The 12,508-nt window shown below is 48.0% G+C and overlaps 2 protein-coding genes and 1 long non-coding RNA gene across 3 annotated transcripts; 1 reads left to right on the top strand and 2 right to left on the bottom strand.

Annotated features, from left to right (window-relative positions):
• Positions 1–4,910: 4,910 nt before the first annotated feature.
• On the bottom strand, positions 4,911–6,880 carry LOC146201393 (uncharacterized). The gene is made up of 2 exons (XR_014705334.1): positions 6,219–6,880; positions 4,911–5,661 (listed from the first exon to the last, which is right to left on the bottom strand). It is a non-coding gene; the product is annotated as an uncharacterized LOC146201393 (long non-coding RNA).
• Positions 6,881–7,361: 481 nt separating this feature from the next.
• Positions 7,362–9,560, top strand: LOC146201392 (52 kDa repressor of the inhibitor of the protein kinase-like). Its single transcript, XM_084595813.1, has 2 exons — positions 7,362–8,040; positions 8,806–9,560. Exons 1-2 carry the CDS (start codon positions 7,937–7,939, stop codon positions 8,981–8,983), a joined length of 282 nt encoding a protein of 93 aa, XP_084451939.1. The 5' UTR covers positions 7,362–7,936; the 3' UTR covers positions 8,984–9,560.
• Positions 9,561–10,242: 682 nt separating this feature from the next.
• LOC146201391 (uncharacterized) lies at positions 10,243–12,032 on the bottom strand. Its single transcript, XM_084592526.1, has one exon. It carries the CDS (start codon positions 11,188–11,190, stop codon positions 10,243–10,245), a length of 948 nt encoding a protein of 315 aa, XP_084448652.1. The 5' UTR covers positions 11,191–12,032.
• Positions 12,033–12,508: the final 476 nt, after the last annotated feature.

Raw genomic sequence — 12,508 nt, 5'->3', positions numbered from 1 at the left:
GGTGGAGAGGAACGACTTACCACGATTGCTAAGGAGGAGGCGAGGGCCGCCGTGGAGAAGTATGGTGTGGATGAAGAAGTTGACGATTTCGGAAGCGGAGGTGGAAGGAAGTGGTGCGACTTCAGCGTATCGGGTGAGGTGGTCAACGGCAGTAACGACTGGGCAGTTGCCAGCTGGAGTCAAGGGCAGGGGGCCATATAAGTCTATTCCGACGACTTGAGAGGCGTGAAAGGACATAGGAGAGGTTGTAAGAGACTGGCAGGAGGCGACGTAGACCGCTTGCAGCGTTGACAAGGGATGCAAGACACTACATATTTCAATAGTGAGGTTGAAAGGCCAGGCCAGAGGAAACGACTTTTGATGCGGTCGTAGGTTTTGTGGTATCTAAGGTGACCTGCGGTAAGGTCGTTGTGAAATCCTTGTAGAATTTGAGGACGCAGGGAAGAAGGAATTACGGGAACCCAGGTGTGGCCTAGTGGGCTGTAGTTGTGCCAAAATAATGTGCCATTCTGTAACTTGAAATGTTTGAGCCGAAAACAAAGACGGGCATTTGGAGGTCTCATAACACCGGTGAGACCATCAATCAGCTTTCGACAGTAAGGGTCAGCACTCTGGTGGTGAGCCAGATTACAGTCTATGTCTGGCATGGGAGCAATAGAGGCGGCGCTCAAATAAAGAGTGGATAACTGTAGAGTTTAAATCGCGTGACTCCGTTGGGACAGGAGAGGAATGTGAGGACATGTGTTGCGATGGCGAAGCAATAGGGCAACGAGAGAGAGCGTCGGCGTCCTTGTGCTTCTTGCCCGATTTGTAAGTGACAGTGAAGTCGTACTCTTGAAGGCAGAGGATCCACCGCCCGAGACGACCGGACAAATTTTTCAAAGAGGATAATCAGCATAGGGCGTGGTGGTCAGTGATGGCCGTGAAGTGACGGCCGTACAGGTAAGGATGAAACTTCTGAACAGCCCAGATGAACATTCTTGCTCGGTAATAGTGCAGTTTTGTTCCGCAGTAGTCAGAGTTCGGTGTGCATAGGCAACAACATTTTCTGTAGAGATGTCTTGGCGTTGCAGAAGGACAGCGCTAATGCCATGGCTAGTGGCGTCGGTGTGCAAAATAGCCGGAGCTTTGTCATCAAAATCGCAGAGGATAGGACCCGAAGTCGGAGCACGCTTCAGAATTTCAAATGCTTCTTCGCAGCAAGAGACCAGACGAAAGGCATATCGGTGTGAAGAAGCGCATGTAAAGGTGAGGCAATAGAGGCTGAATCGCGGATGAATTTGTGGAAGTATGATGCCAAGTCGAGGAAACTGCGGAGATCTTTGACCCTAGTCGGGTGGGGAAAGTGCAGCGCAGCAGCGATTTTGTTCAGGGTCAGGCTTATTTCCTTCGCTGCCTACGAGATGGCCAAGAACTAATAGATTTTCAATGCAAAATGGCATTCCTTCGTGTTTAGCTGTAGGCCGGCACTGGAAAGAGCTGTCAAAACTTTATCGAGACGACTAAAATGATCAGAAAATGATGTCGCCTAAGTAACAGAGACATGTTTTCCATTTGAGGCCGCGGAGAACTGTGTCAATCATGCGCCCGAACGTAGCAGGAGTGTTGCAGAGTCCAAATGGCATTACATTGAATTCGTATAAACCGTTGGGTGTTGCAAAAGCGGTCTTCCTTTTATCATCTTCATGCATGGAGATCTGCCATTAGCCTGATCTTAAGTCAAGGCTGAAAAAAAATTGGGCACCTTGTAAAAAGTCGAGGGCGTTGTCAATTCGTGGGAGGGGATACACATCCTTGTGAGTGATTCTATTCAGAGCACGGAAATCTACACAAAACTGAACCGGCTTTTTTTTTTGCACTAGCACAACAACAACAGGCGGTGACCAAGAACTGGACAATGGGCATATGATGTTGCGTGCAAGCATGTCACGAACATTTTCCTGAATAACCTTGCGCTCAGTTGAAGGCATACGATATGGCTGGCGCCTAACTATGCCTGATCCGTCAGTGTGGATGCGATGCGTTGCTGCAGCGGGTTGACCCAATGCGCCGAAATTGACATCGAACGGGTCTGCGTGCTTGTTCAATATAGCGAGCAATGCGTCTGTCTGGTCTGCTGTCAGGTCGGTGCTGATTGTGTGGCGAAGTGCTGCACTGAGCGAGGCAGGGGATGAATCAGAGCGATCAGAGGTGGAAATGGGAAGAAGAGCGACAGGCTGGGCGGAAGCAACTGATGCAACAGTAGAGCCGCGGCACAGAAGAATGGGCTCCGATGTGGTGTTGAAAGCAGCAAGAAGAGAACCGCTACAAAATCGAAGAAGGGACACGATGATGATAACACCTCTTGACAGGAGATGAGGGCTGGGTGTACTCAGGACGTCACCATCGGTGACGGCGTCAGAAGTCACAGAAAGAATATCTTCGTTGTCCGGATAGAGGACGTTATCGGCAACCATAACTAAGCGGGAGGAAGGTCGTTCTCTATCGGCAACAACGCTGCCTGCAGTGACCTCAAGAGTGGGAGCGAAACACTTAATGTCTGCTGAGGCGTTTTGGAGGAAATCCCAGCCGAAGATGAGTTGATGGACACAGGAGGATACGACAGCAAACTCAATGAAGTGCAAGATACCGTCAATGATGACTCGGGCTGTGCACGCTTCACAAGGGTTAATATTCTCTCCATTTGCAGCACGTAAAGCAGGACTGTTGTAAGGAGTGCACACTTTTCAGAGTTTTAAACACAAGTCAAGCTGCATAACGGAAAAAGCGGCACCAGTATCAATTAAAGCTTCCAGTACATTTCCTTCAACGAATAGAGTCGACATGTTCGATTGGAGCAGTGGAGGAATTGGAGCGACGGCAGACAGTGCAGTTTTACCTCCGGAAACTGCACAGGCTAGTTTTCCGTGCGGCAGGCAGGAGCTGAAGATGGGGGTGAAGGGGAGACAAAGTCCGCTGAAAGGGTGATGGGGAGCGGCGAAGCGATGGCCGTGCTGTCATAGACAGGTCAGGGGAAGTCGACGGAGGTCATTGTTGGTGTAATATTGGTGAGGCGTAAGCTGGTACGCGTCGTCACGTCAAACGTACCTGTAGCTCGCACGCTCATCTCGCAGTCATCGGCGACAGACGCGTGTAACATGGCCGCGGATGCCGCAGTAGAAACAAACTGGACGAGGTGGGAGAGGCCGCCAATTACCACACACCGGTTGTCGCGAGGACAGGGCGGCGAGGCTGGGTGACACAGGCCAGTGATGGGCAGGAAGACGAGGAGGTGCCGCAGTAACTTCAGCATACGTAGGGACTTAGGAAGGGGCTGGTGGTTCTGTAGCCATGGGACGAGTGAATGAAGCAAGGTCCTCCTTGATAATGCCATGCAACTCAGGAGATTGAACAGGTGGACGTGAGAAAGCAGGCACCGACGAAATATCATTGTGGAGCTCTTCCCGTATAATAGAGCGGATCATGGTGCGCAGATCGGCTTCGGGAGCTTGGCTCGGATCACAGGTGTTGTTGAGGCGGCGCGACTGTAGGTAGTCAAGTCGCTGGCAAGTGGCACGAATGTCTGCTACATATATATCTATATACACGTATTACACTAAGAGTGCCAACAGCCACTGACACCAAAATAAGCATGGGAACTTTTTGTATTGATCATTGTGAAATAAATATGTGATCATGGCAATAGTTGATTCATACGTAGAACCTCTGTCATTACTGTCATGATTAATAATACCTGTCATGAGTGTATTTTCAAAAGTGTTACCATAATCCATCTATTTCTGTTGTCTGCTTCACCAGCCGTGTTGGTCTGTATATCACAACCATATTTATGAAGTGAGCATACTACAACATAAAATATTGTCTTGTTTACACTCGCTCTTCATTTAGACATGACTGAAAAAACACTTTCAGCTTGCACATTCATACGAGACCAAATATATTTAGAAAACAAATGCGATAACTAAAAACACATTACTCTGCTGACTATATTCCACTGCTCTGAGTTTGAGTTGTTTAAACATCTGTGCTTGTTTATTTTCTCTCCGTAGATAAATACTCTACAACCATTTTTTATTCTTAGTTTAGCGATACTGCACAGCTTGTGTCCATCACTCCTGAAGTGTATAACTAAAATGAATAAACAAACTAAAGAAGCTGGCTGAGCACCCAAAGAGGTAAAGCAGAACAATGAATCTGAATTGAATTTGAGGAAACGAAAAGGAAGAACCGTTTATAACATGTAGCGCAGCATTGTTGCAGGTAATGGCAATAGATCTGGATCAAAAGAGGAAAATATGAAGTCAGGGGGAAAAATAAAGTGAAAAGCATTAGGCCGGTATTACCAGGTAATGAATATCAGTTTACCAGTACATCACTTCGGAGGAAACTACATTATAGTTGCATCACGAGTGCTTGCATATGGGACAAACTGTGAGGATACCAATACAGATGGGAATTAAATTGGGGTCAGCATAGTAGAAGTGAAGGACATGGTGTACAGCCAAGGAAGACGAGGCAGTAAGGGTGGGTCTGGGTACAAACGAGAGTTACTGATGCCGTTGCTGAACCTGAAAATAAGACGAGTGGCAAGGCATGTTTTATTAAGGGAATAAGCAATAGTGAACTCTAAGGAAAGAAAAATGCCAAAAGGCAGCAGAAATTCAGGTAGGTGAATGTGGTTTGGAAGTTCGTCGGCCCAAGGCAGGCACATCTGATGCAGGACACAGTTAGGCGATTGAAGTTCCAAGATAAAGGTGCATGTCATGCAGTTTAGTTAGGTTACTACAAATTATAAACCTTTGCATATGCATGTTTTGTATGCTTTCTGCACTTATTGTTTTATTGTATTACATGGGTCATGTTTTACCCTCCTTATTTATCATTTATTATGCAAAAAAAGATTTCTGCTATTTACTTATGTGGAAAAATATCTTTATTGCGATTTGAACAATTTACTTGAAAAGCCCATTAAATAACTGCCAGCCTGTTATGAGACCGAACTGTAAATTGTTTAATCCACTTTTAGTTTGTTTTTTTTTTCGTCTGTGGACATGTTGAGGCCACTGTGTTTGCACCACATTTTGTATTTTGAGCAGGTTTATAATGTCTGCATAAGTGCGGTCCACAAACTTTCACTTCTTTCACCTGTATAGGCCCATAATTGTCATCCCCTGCATTTGTTCTTGGTTTGTGCAAATGCAGTATATAAATGTGTACTTTCTGTTTTTCAAAACGGATTCATATGCTGCAACATACTGCCTGTATTAAATTTCTGTTTCACCCCTTAAAATAATACCTGCTATTTAATTAAATAATGTTGTATATACCAAAATATATAAATGACTAAATATTCACTTTGCCATCCTGTGTAGCAGATAAAGAGGTACCATCTTGAATTGTTGCCCACTTAACTTGATGCAAAGAAGGCTGGAAATAAGCTGTAAAAATGAGCGCTTCCACTTATGTTCAGGAAACAAGAAGTTTCAGTCAGAACACTCTACACATGGCTGGCACTGAAGGATAATAGTTGTGCTGACTCCTCAAAAATAAACGCCTTTTGAATAGAGTCCAAACTTCGTTCCACTTGACCACATGAAAATTTCATGTCATTCGGGTGTTTCTTCGTCCTGCAAGAATGGCTAGAAGAAGACTGTGCAGGGACTGGGCAGTAAAGTTGGTAAGGAAATTGAAACCAGGTGTTCTTTCTAAAAGCAGAACAGGTGGAATTAAGCCACCGACGTTGAGGCTGAAGCCGACAGTTAGACGGAAGCTCCTCTGATTGGGAACAGATGTACATAACATACTGACACGTGAAAATGGAACGCAGACTAAACAATAACAAAAAAAAAAAAAACATTTCGGGACCCGTGTGGTCTTAATTGGGATGACATCGAAAGGAAGGAACAGTTCGTGCATGACTCGTTTTAAACAATACAGGTACGCGGCATAGCCGCGCTCTGCTGCATTTTTAATAATTATAAAGGCACGCTTACATTCAAATAATTGAAAGTACATGTATGCAGACAGAATTGCGTTTCGTAAGCACTGTCAGTGCTGTTTTGAAGCTTCAAAATACATGCATACAATGCACGCTAAAAGGGAATGTATACGTACCTAAGTACACACTTAAAACAATTACCTCGGTAATCTCTCAGAGAAATAATGCTCACCACACACACACAAAAAAAAAAAAATAATAATAAATTGAAAAAGCATACGCCTCGAATCGCTGGACCGCGGGGTCTCTCAAAGCATCGCGCCGCCTCGGGGGGTGCATTCATCAGCCGATGGCAACAAGCACAGGTGCTGGAAAAGCTTTCCGGTATAAAAAAAAAAAAAAAAGCGCTTAAATAGGTGCGCAGAAGCGCACTAAACGACACACGCCACAGGTTAAAAGCACGTAAATAGCTGGTCAAGTCCGCCAGCTGGACACTCATCCGTCGATGGCAACACAAGTTCGGTTGGAATAACGAATTTAAGCTTAATTAGGTGCGCAAAAGCGCACGAAACAACACACGCCACCAGTTAAAAACACGGAAATCGAAACCTCGGAAGTCAGCCAGCTGGAGCAGCGTGCTACCGCGGCCAACATGACGCCCATTGAAAAACCATACTCTTTGAATAGCTGGGCCGCTCGGCCTGGCTCGGCTCTCTCAAGCTTGCGCCGCCTCGCGGTGGCCGACATGAACGCCCATTGAAAAAGCATACGCCTTGAATCGCTGGGCCGCTGGGCCCCGCTGGGCCGCTGGGCTCTGCTCTCTCAAGCTTCTTGCGTCGCCTTTGGGGGTGTAGATGGTAGTCGGAACAGCCGACTTTCTTCGTCTCTTCTGTCGTTTTCTCTCTTGCAGAGCCACCGTCCCGAGCAAACCCAAATACGCGGCCCGGCAGGGGGTCGCCTCCGCCTGTCGGCGTGGCGGAGCAAAAAAAAAAAAAAAAAACATAACAATGCAAAACACACACACACACACACACACACACACACACACACACACACACACACACACACACACACACACACACACACACACACACACACACACACACACACACACACACACACACACACAATATCTGTTCCACGTGACCACTTAGTTCACTCTGGCACGTTCACAGCCGGAATGCTCTTCTGTTGCACCGCCCCATTCCGCCACCAGTATTCCAGGCGTCGTTTAGTGGTCTCCACTACACTTCGCTCCGTCTGGCCGAAACCCAGGGCAGCAGGGAGGGCTGAGGCCTCCGAGATCGGTGTTATACCGGGGCACTCTAGGACCACATGCCCTATCGTTAGAGTCCCTAGAAGTATTATCGTTTCCTCCGCCCCTCCACAGGTGCCGCAAGCGGTGCCCAGACCAAGGTATATATAGAATGGTAGCGAAGGCTGGGCCCAAAAACGGTCTAGCGCGACAGCAGCACAGCCACTTTGGGGGGGCCGAACCACTTAGATAATGAAATTCAAAAGCACAAATAAAAACGCTATAAAACAACATAAAGAAATAAATATTTTAATGCCACGTTTTATAAAATAGGTAAACTATTTTAGCAAAACATTACTCCGAATTTTTAATTTTTTGCAACGTTCTTGTTACGCCCCCTGTTGATGAGTGTGCGGTGCATTTGCAGCTTGACTTTGCAGGCCTTGTTTCCATAGAGTCTTTGTATTATCTCTATGCTTGTTTCGGCACCCACCCACAGTGGCCGCGGGAGCTCACGAAGCGGTTTCTTATCGCCAGTCTCAAAATGCCCCTTTTGCGAAGTTTTCGTCGTCCTTGCGCGTCGCGTCTCTGTCACCGTTTTGTAAAATTTGCACCCCGCCGCACCGCTGCGGCAATTTTCTCGGCTTTTGTCATTTCCTTCGACGTGCGGCCAGTGCGAAGTCTTCTTCCGTCTTTGCACGCTTCGCGCTGTTCTTTTGAAGCGCTTAGCGCTTTATTTCAAGATGAGCTTGCGGCGTGTGAAGAAACGATGCGACGTGGCACATAGCGACAGCATGGACAGTGCCGTCGGTGTCAAGCTACACCGCTTCCCGCTGGACTTTCACAGGTGAGCTCCTGTCAGTGTCGTCTGCTACAAGGCGTCTGCTCTAGGTATGCTCCGAATGCTTTCGTTTGGCTGTTCGCTTTTGTTTCTGTAACCAGTTCGTGCGCACGTGGCTTCATTTTTGCGGGGATATTTATGGACTACACTACAGGGCACACACTTTAAGTGCTGAGCTGTGCGAAAGAGGCCCACCATTTGTCTGATTTATGGTGAGTTTCATGCAGCCGGCTATCACCAGCGTTAACTTGATACCGGGCTCTCAGGAGCAACCACGCGCATGCCACTGACCGGAAAGCCAATTTAAAACCAATTGTGCTGCCTGACAAGTCTGAGCACAACACTGTTATAGTTTTCCAACACCGCGAAGCCAATTCGACCGTCGCAACTGGTAGTATCAAAATTCAGCCACGTGTATATACGCGGCCTTGAGGGTGCTTTAACTGAATTCACCCAGCAGGAGTTACTGCCTGTCTTCTTATTGCTATTCTGCATATGCATGACCGTTAGGGTAACTTTAAACGCACTTCATTCTCGTCAATCTTAACCATAGAAAAGTATAGCTACCCGCATGCCATGAGGACGAGCGTACATAACCGCACTCTTCGGCGCTGAGAGCTTGGGGCGAGCATTTACTACCGTAGTTCAGATATAATGGAAATATAATTACTGCAGTTAACATTGACAGGAATAATGACGCATTGGCGTTTGGAGTATGCAGTATTCCTTACGGCGCAATTGTGAATAACGTGCACGTTGCATCACGTCCAGGTGCCGAGCGTGGGTGCAGTTCTACCACAACGTCAGCCTGGAGAAGAAGACACCATGGCAGCTGCGAGACTTGCGGGTTTGTTCCAAGCACTTCGAACCGTCTGCGTATCTGTCGTCAAAAAGGCTGCGACTCGTGTTGATGCGCCTACTTATGTCATGTCATGTTTGCCTCAATTGAAGCTGTCTTAGCACTGTCTTCTATGCTTTTCAATTTCCTACCTGGCAACGATCGTGGAACTGCAGGGCTTTTTTCTATCCGCACTGTGACCATTAAGATGAATAGCCAGCTTAAAGATACTACTGCTTGAGCTGCCTGTGACGTGTATTTTTTGTTGGTGTGCTTTATCACTGTATTTGTTTGGTTGCTGTAATAAACCATGAATATGAAAACCATACTTGCCGTACACTGTATTGCAAACTGTGCACTTGAGCCTGTGCTTTGTGCATCATACCTTGTACTCAAAAGTACCAGCACCAGTATTTCCACCAAGATTTTCACTACGAATCATGCATGATTGTATTCTTAGCCAGCCAAGGTAAGCCAGCGTCTGAAAGTGTTGCTGCCTTTCTATGCTGCCTTCTTTGCCAGTAACTTTCATTGGGTTCCGAATTGCACATTAGCAAGGCCATAACTAGCAGGAACTCGAGCACATTTGACTGGCAAAGGTTGGTGCGCACTGAAAGGCAACCTTCATGAGATACCGGCTTGAAAAGGCGGGTTCTATAAAAAGACCACTTTAAAGTTCGCGCTAAAAACATACGTATGCGTGACGTCATTCAACGTCACTCATACGTAGTTGCCCCCCAATAAAGGTCTATTCACACTTGCGACTAGATGAGGTCGCGCGACCAGAGGAGAGGAGCTATGTTCACACTTGCGACTGTCGCCTTCTCGAAAAACGAGTTGGGAGTAGGAAAGCTGCAGGGCGATGACAGCGAACGTCGGTAGCAGCCGCTTGCCAGACACTTCAGCTTTTTCAGGCGAGAACGCCGACGACGAATAGACGGTGTTAATATAAAATGTTGCGCCTGCGTGAAAAACCCATTTCTCAAAAGTTCGTAGTACTTACCGGATAGTCCGAATATCTTTCCGATCTCCTCCCAGGCCATATCCTTCTCCCTGCCTTTAAATTCCGGATGCCGTTTGTTGAAAAGGTGGGGGTATTCTTTAATTGCATTGAGAAGGTGCTCGATCGAGTACTCCGGGAGCTCGCTGATTGGTGAAATGGTTTGCGACTAGTAGTCGCGCGACTGAAAATTCGAGCAGTGCCCGATCGGCCCGCGGCAGTCGCTTTTCGACCGATGCGACCATTTGCGACTGTCGCTTTTCGACCAAAACGGTCGCGCGACCGCTGCTAGTCGCAAGTGTGAATTAACGGGCCTTAAAGGCCCATGAGCCGCCATTTTTTGGACCAATGGGCGTCTATGGAACCTTCGCTACCATTGTATATCTACCTTGCCCAGACCGCTTACGGATTTTGCGTGCCATACGCGCGTGCGGAGCACTCCGCAGCGGGTCTCCGCCAGCAAGCCGCTACCGCATGAATTATCAAAACAGTGCTCACGGCCGATAGCTGTCTTCGCCGCCCGGTAGAGAGCCAAGGTGGGCTTCGCCATCATTCCACTCATCCACTCTCGCGTCTCCGTCTTTTGCACCTGCTCCCGGATTTTCGCGTTCGTTGCGTTGCTGGGCTTAGCAGGCGCCGACGCCATGGAGGAGGGTGCCACCTTGAAACGGCGCTGTAAATTAGCCGTCCGTCTGGGCCATCGCGTCGACAGTCCCGCGTATATGATGTGCACCAACGTTTGGTGCGCCAGATTCGTGTCCGGCAACCGAAGGAGCCTAGCCTCATAGCTCAGCTTCGCTACAGCTTCACGAGCTGCAAATGAGGACCAGCCAAGATCTCCCTGTACACCCTCCACCGGTGAGCTCCTGTGGGCTCCCAGCGCCATTCGCCCTGCGTCCCTCTGCCGTCTTTCCAAGAACTCCCTTGTGCCGGCAGATAAACACAGTGTTGCGTTGGCGTACGTAAGCCCCGGCACAGCCACCATCTTCCACAGTGCACGTACCACCTCATACTTGTTGTACGCCCACAGCGCCTGTCGGCTCAGGATCCCTCTATCTCGCGCCGCTTTGGCTTTGAGGGCCTTTTCCTGCGCTGTCATGTAGTCAGAGTCACAGCATAGGCGCACTCCCAAGTATTTAGCGGCTGAAGCGATGCTCACCGCACCTCCCTGGAGAGTCCACGTCTGTGCCTGGTCGAGCTCTTCCGCACCCCACACCAGCACAGAGCACTTCGCAGGAATAAACCTCAGTTGAAGCCTAGACATCCCCCTGCCGCAGATGTCCAGCAAGCTCTGCAGTTCAGCGGGCGAGTCCGCCATGACCGCGAAATCCGCCGAACAACTCGCAGGCCAGCCTCCCGATGTTCCATGACCTGCTGGACGGCCCAGAGTTGCTCCTTTTGATTGTCGCTCCCTGCGGCTGCTTCCAGTCGCGGCGGGATCCTCCCAGACTTATACCTCTGTCACATGAGCAGATTTAATGATTTAATGTCATTCGGTTTCTTTCGGTGCTACACGGTAAAATATGTCATTCGCAATTGGTAGCAATTACGATCAGCTACAAAAAATGCTGCACTTAAGGAGCATCAGTGCGCATAAACGGCGTTTGAAATCACTATGTAACATTTTAAAGCTGATCAAAACATTTCTGTACGATAATTCAAGCGAAAAACATTACTTTTGGCTGTGCGTGCTGTAGCACTTTAGCCATAAAAATCCAAGCCAAGTATCGAGTCACCCAGAAATCCGAAATATGTAAACAAACAATATGGCTGAACACAGCGGAGCGCGGATACACAGTGCGGAGACGCACGGAGACACGTAGAGCATGCAATTGGCGTCCAAACTGTGAGGCGCTCAGTCAAAAGTTTAAATAGTTCCGAGAGAAACATACGGGGAGATGCGGTTACCAAGGAGCACAGAGCCCAAAATGATCGTGAGTCGCTGCCATTACTGGACCACTGCTGTGACCGAGAGTAATGCCGTTCCGCGAGAGTCTGCAGTGCTAATAATTTTACACCTAAATTAAGAGGTTTTAAAACAAAACTTTAGAAATGTAATTTTTAAATTTCAATGTGCGCAGAATATGTTGTTGCGTTACTTGTTTCTGCTGCGCATCTGGTTCGCGATCGAATGCGAATGAGTTCCCCAAACTCATTCGATGAAGAATGTCATTCGAACCTAATGACATTAAATTTTCTCGTGTAGCATGGGAATAATGACATAAGATGCTAATGTCATTCGATACGAATGACATTAAATTTGCTCGTGTGACAGGAGTATTAGCGGTATTAGCTTCTTCCTGGCACTGGGTACAATTCCAACAGCATGTGTGCGAAGCCGGCAGTCTCCGTTCGGCAGACTGCATTTGTCTGTCGGGTGCGTCTTGGGATACATTCTATGCATCAGCAACGGTCTGGGGAGTGAGCCCGTCTGCAGCTGTCTGAATAAAACGCTTGCTCTCGACTGAGCCCCGAGCAAGGGAGTGGAAGAGTTCTGCGAGCTAGGCGGAACACCTTGGTTATTTCGTTGTAGTCCGTCATTCGGTCTTTGGTGCTGAACCACAGCGGCCAGTCGACCGAGGCGCGGCGCGTCGGCGTGTGCCGTCTCGTTGTGGTTGGCGTTGCGGTCTGACGCC

This window comes from Amblyomma maculatum, chromosome 2 (assembly GCF_055883805.1).
Source record: "Amblyomma maculatum isolate TAMU_Amacu chromosome 2, ASM5588380v1, whole genome shotgun sequence".
NCBI lineage: Eukaryota > Metazoa > Arthropoda > Arachnida > Ixodida > Ixodidae > Amblyomma > Amblyomma maculatum.
Note: the sequence above shows the minus strand (reverse complement) of the source record. Positions and strands in the feature narration are given on the sequence as shown.

Bases quoted from the DNA above. Each gene is read 5' to 3' on its own strand.
- LOC146201392 (XM_084595813.1), top strand. From the start codon at position 7,937: ATGAGCTTGCGGCGTGTGAAGAAACGATGCGACGTGGCACATAGCGAC. The intron at 8,041-8,805 runs GTGAGCTCCTGT...CATCACGTCCAG, and splicing joins TTCCCGCTGGACTTTCACAG to GTGCCGAGCGTGGGTGCAGT.
- LOC146201391 (XM_084592526.1), bottom strand. From the start codon at position 11,190: ATGGCGGACTCGCCCGCTGAACTGCAGAGCTTGCTGGACATCTGCGGC.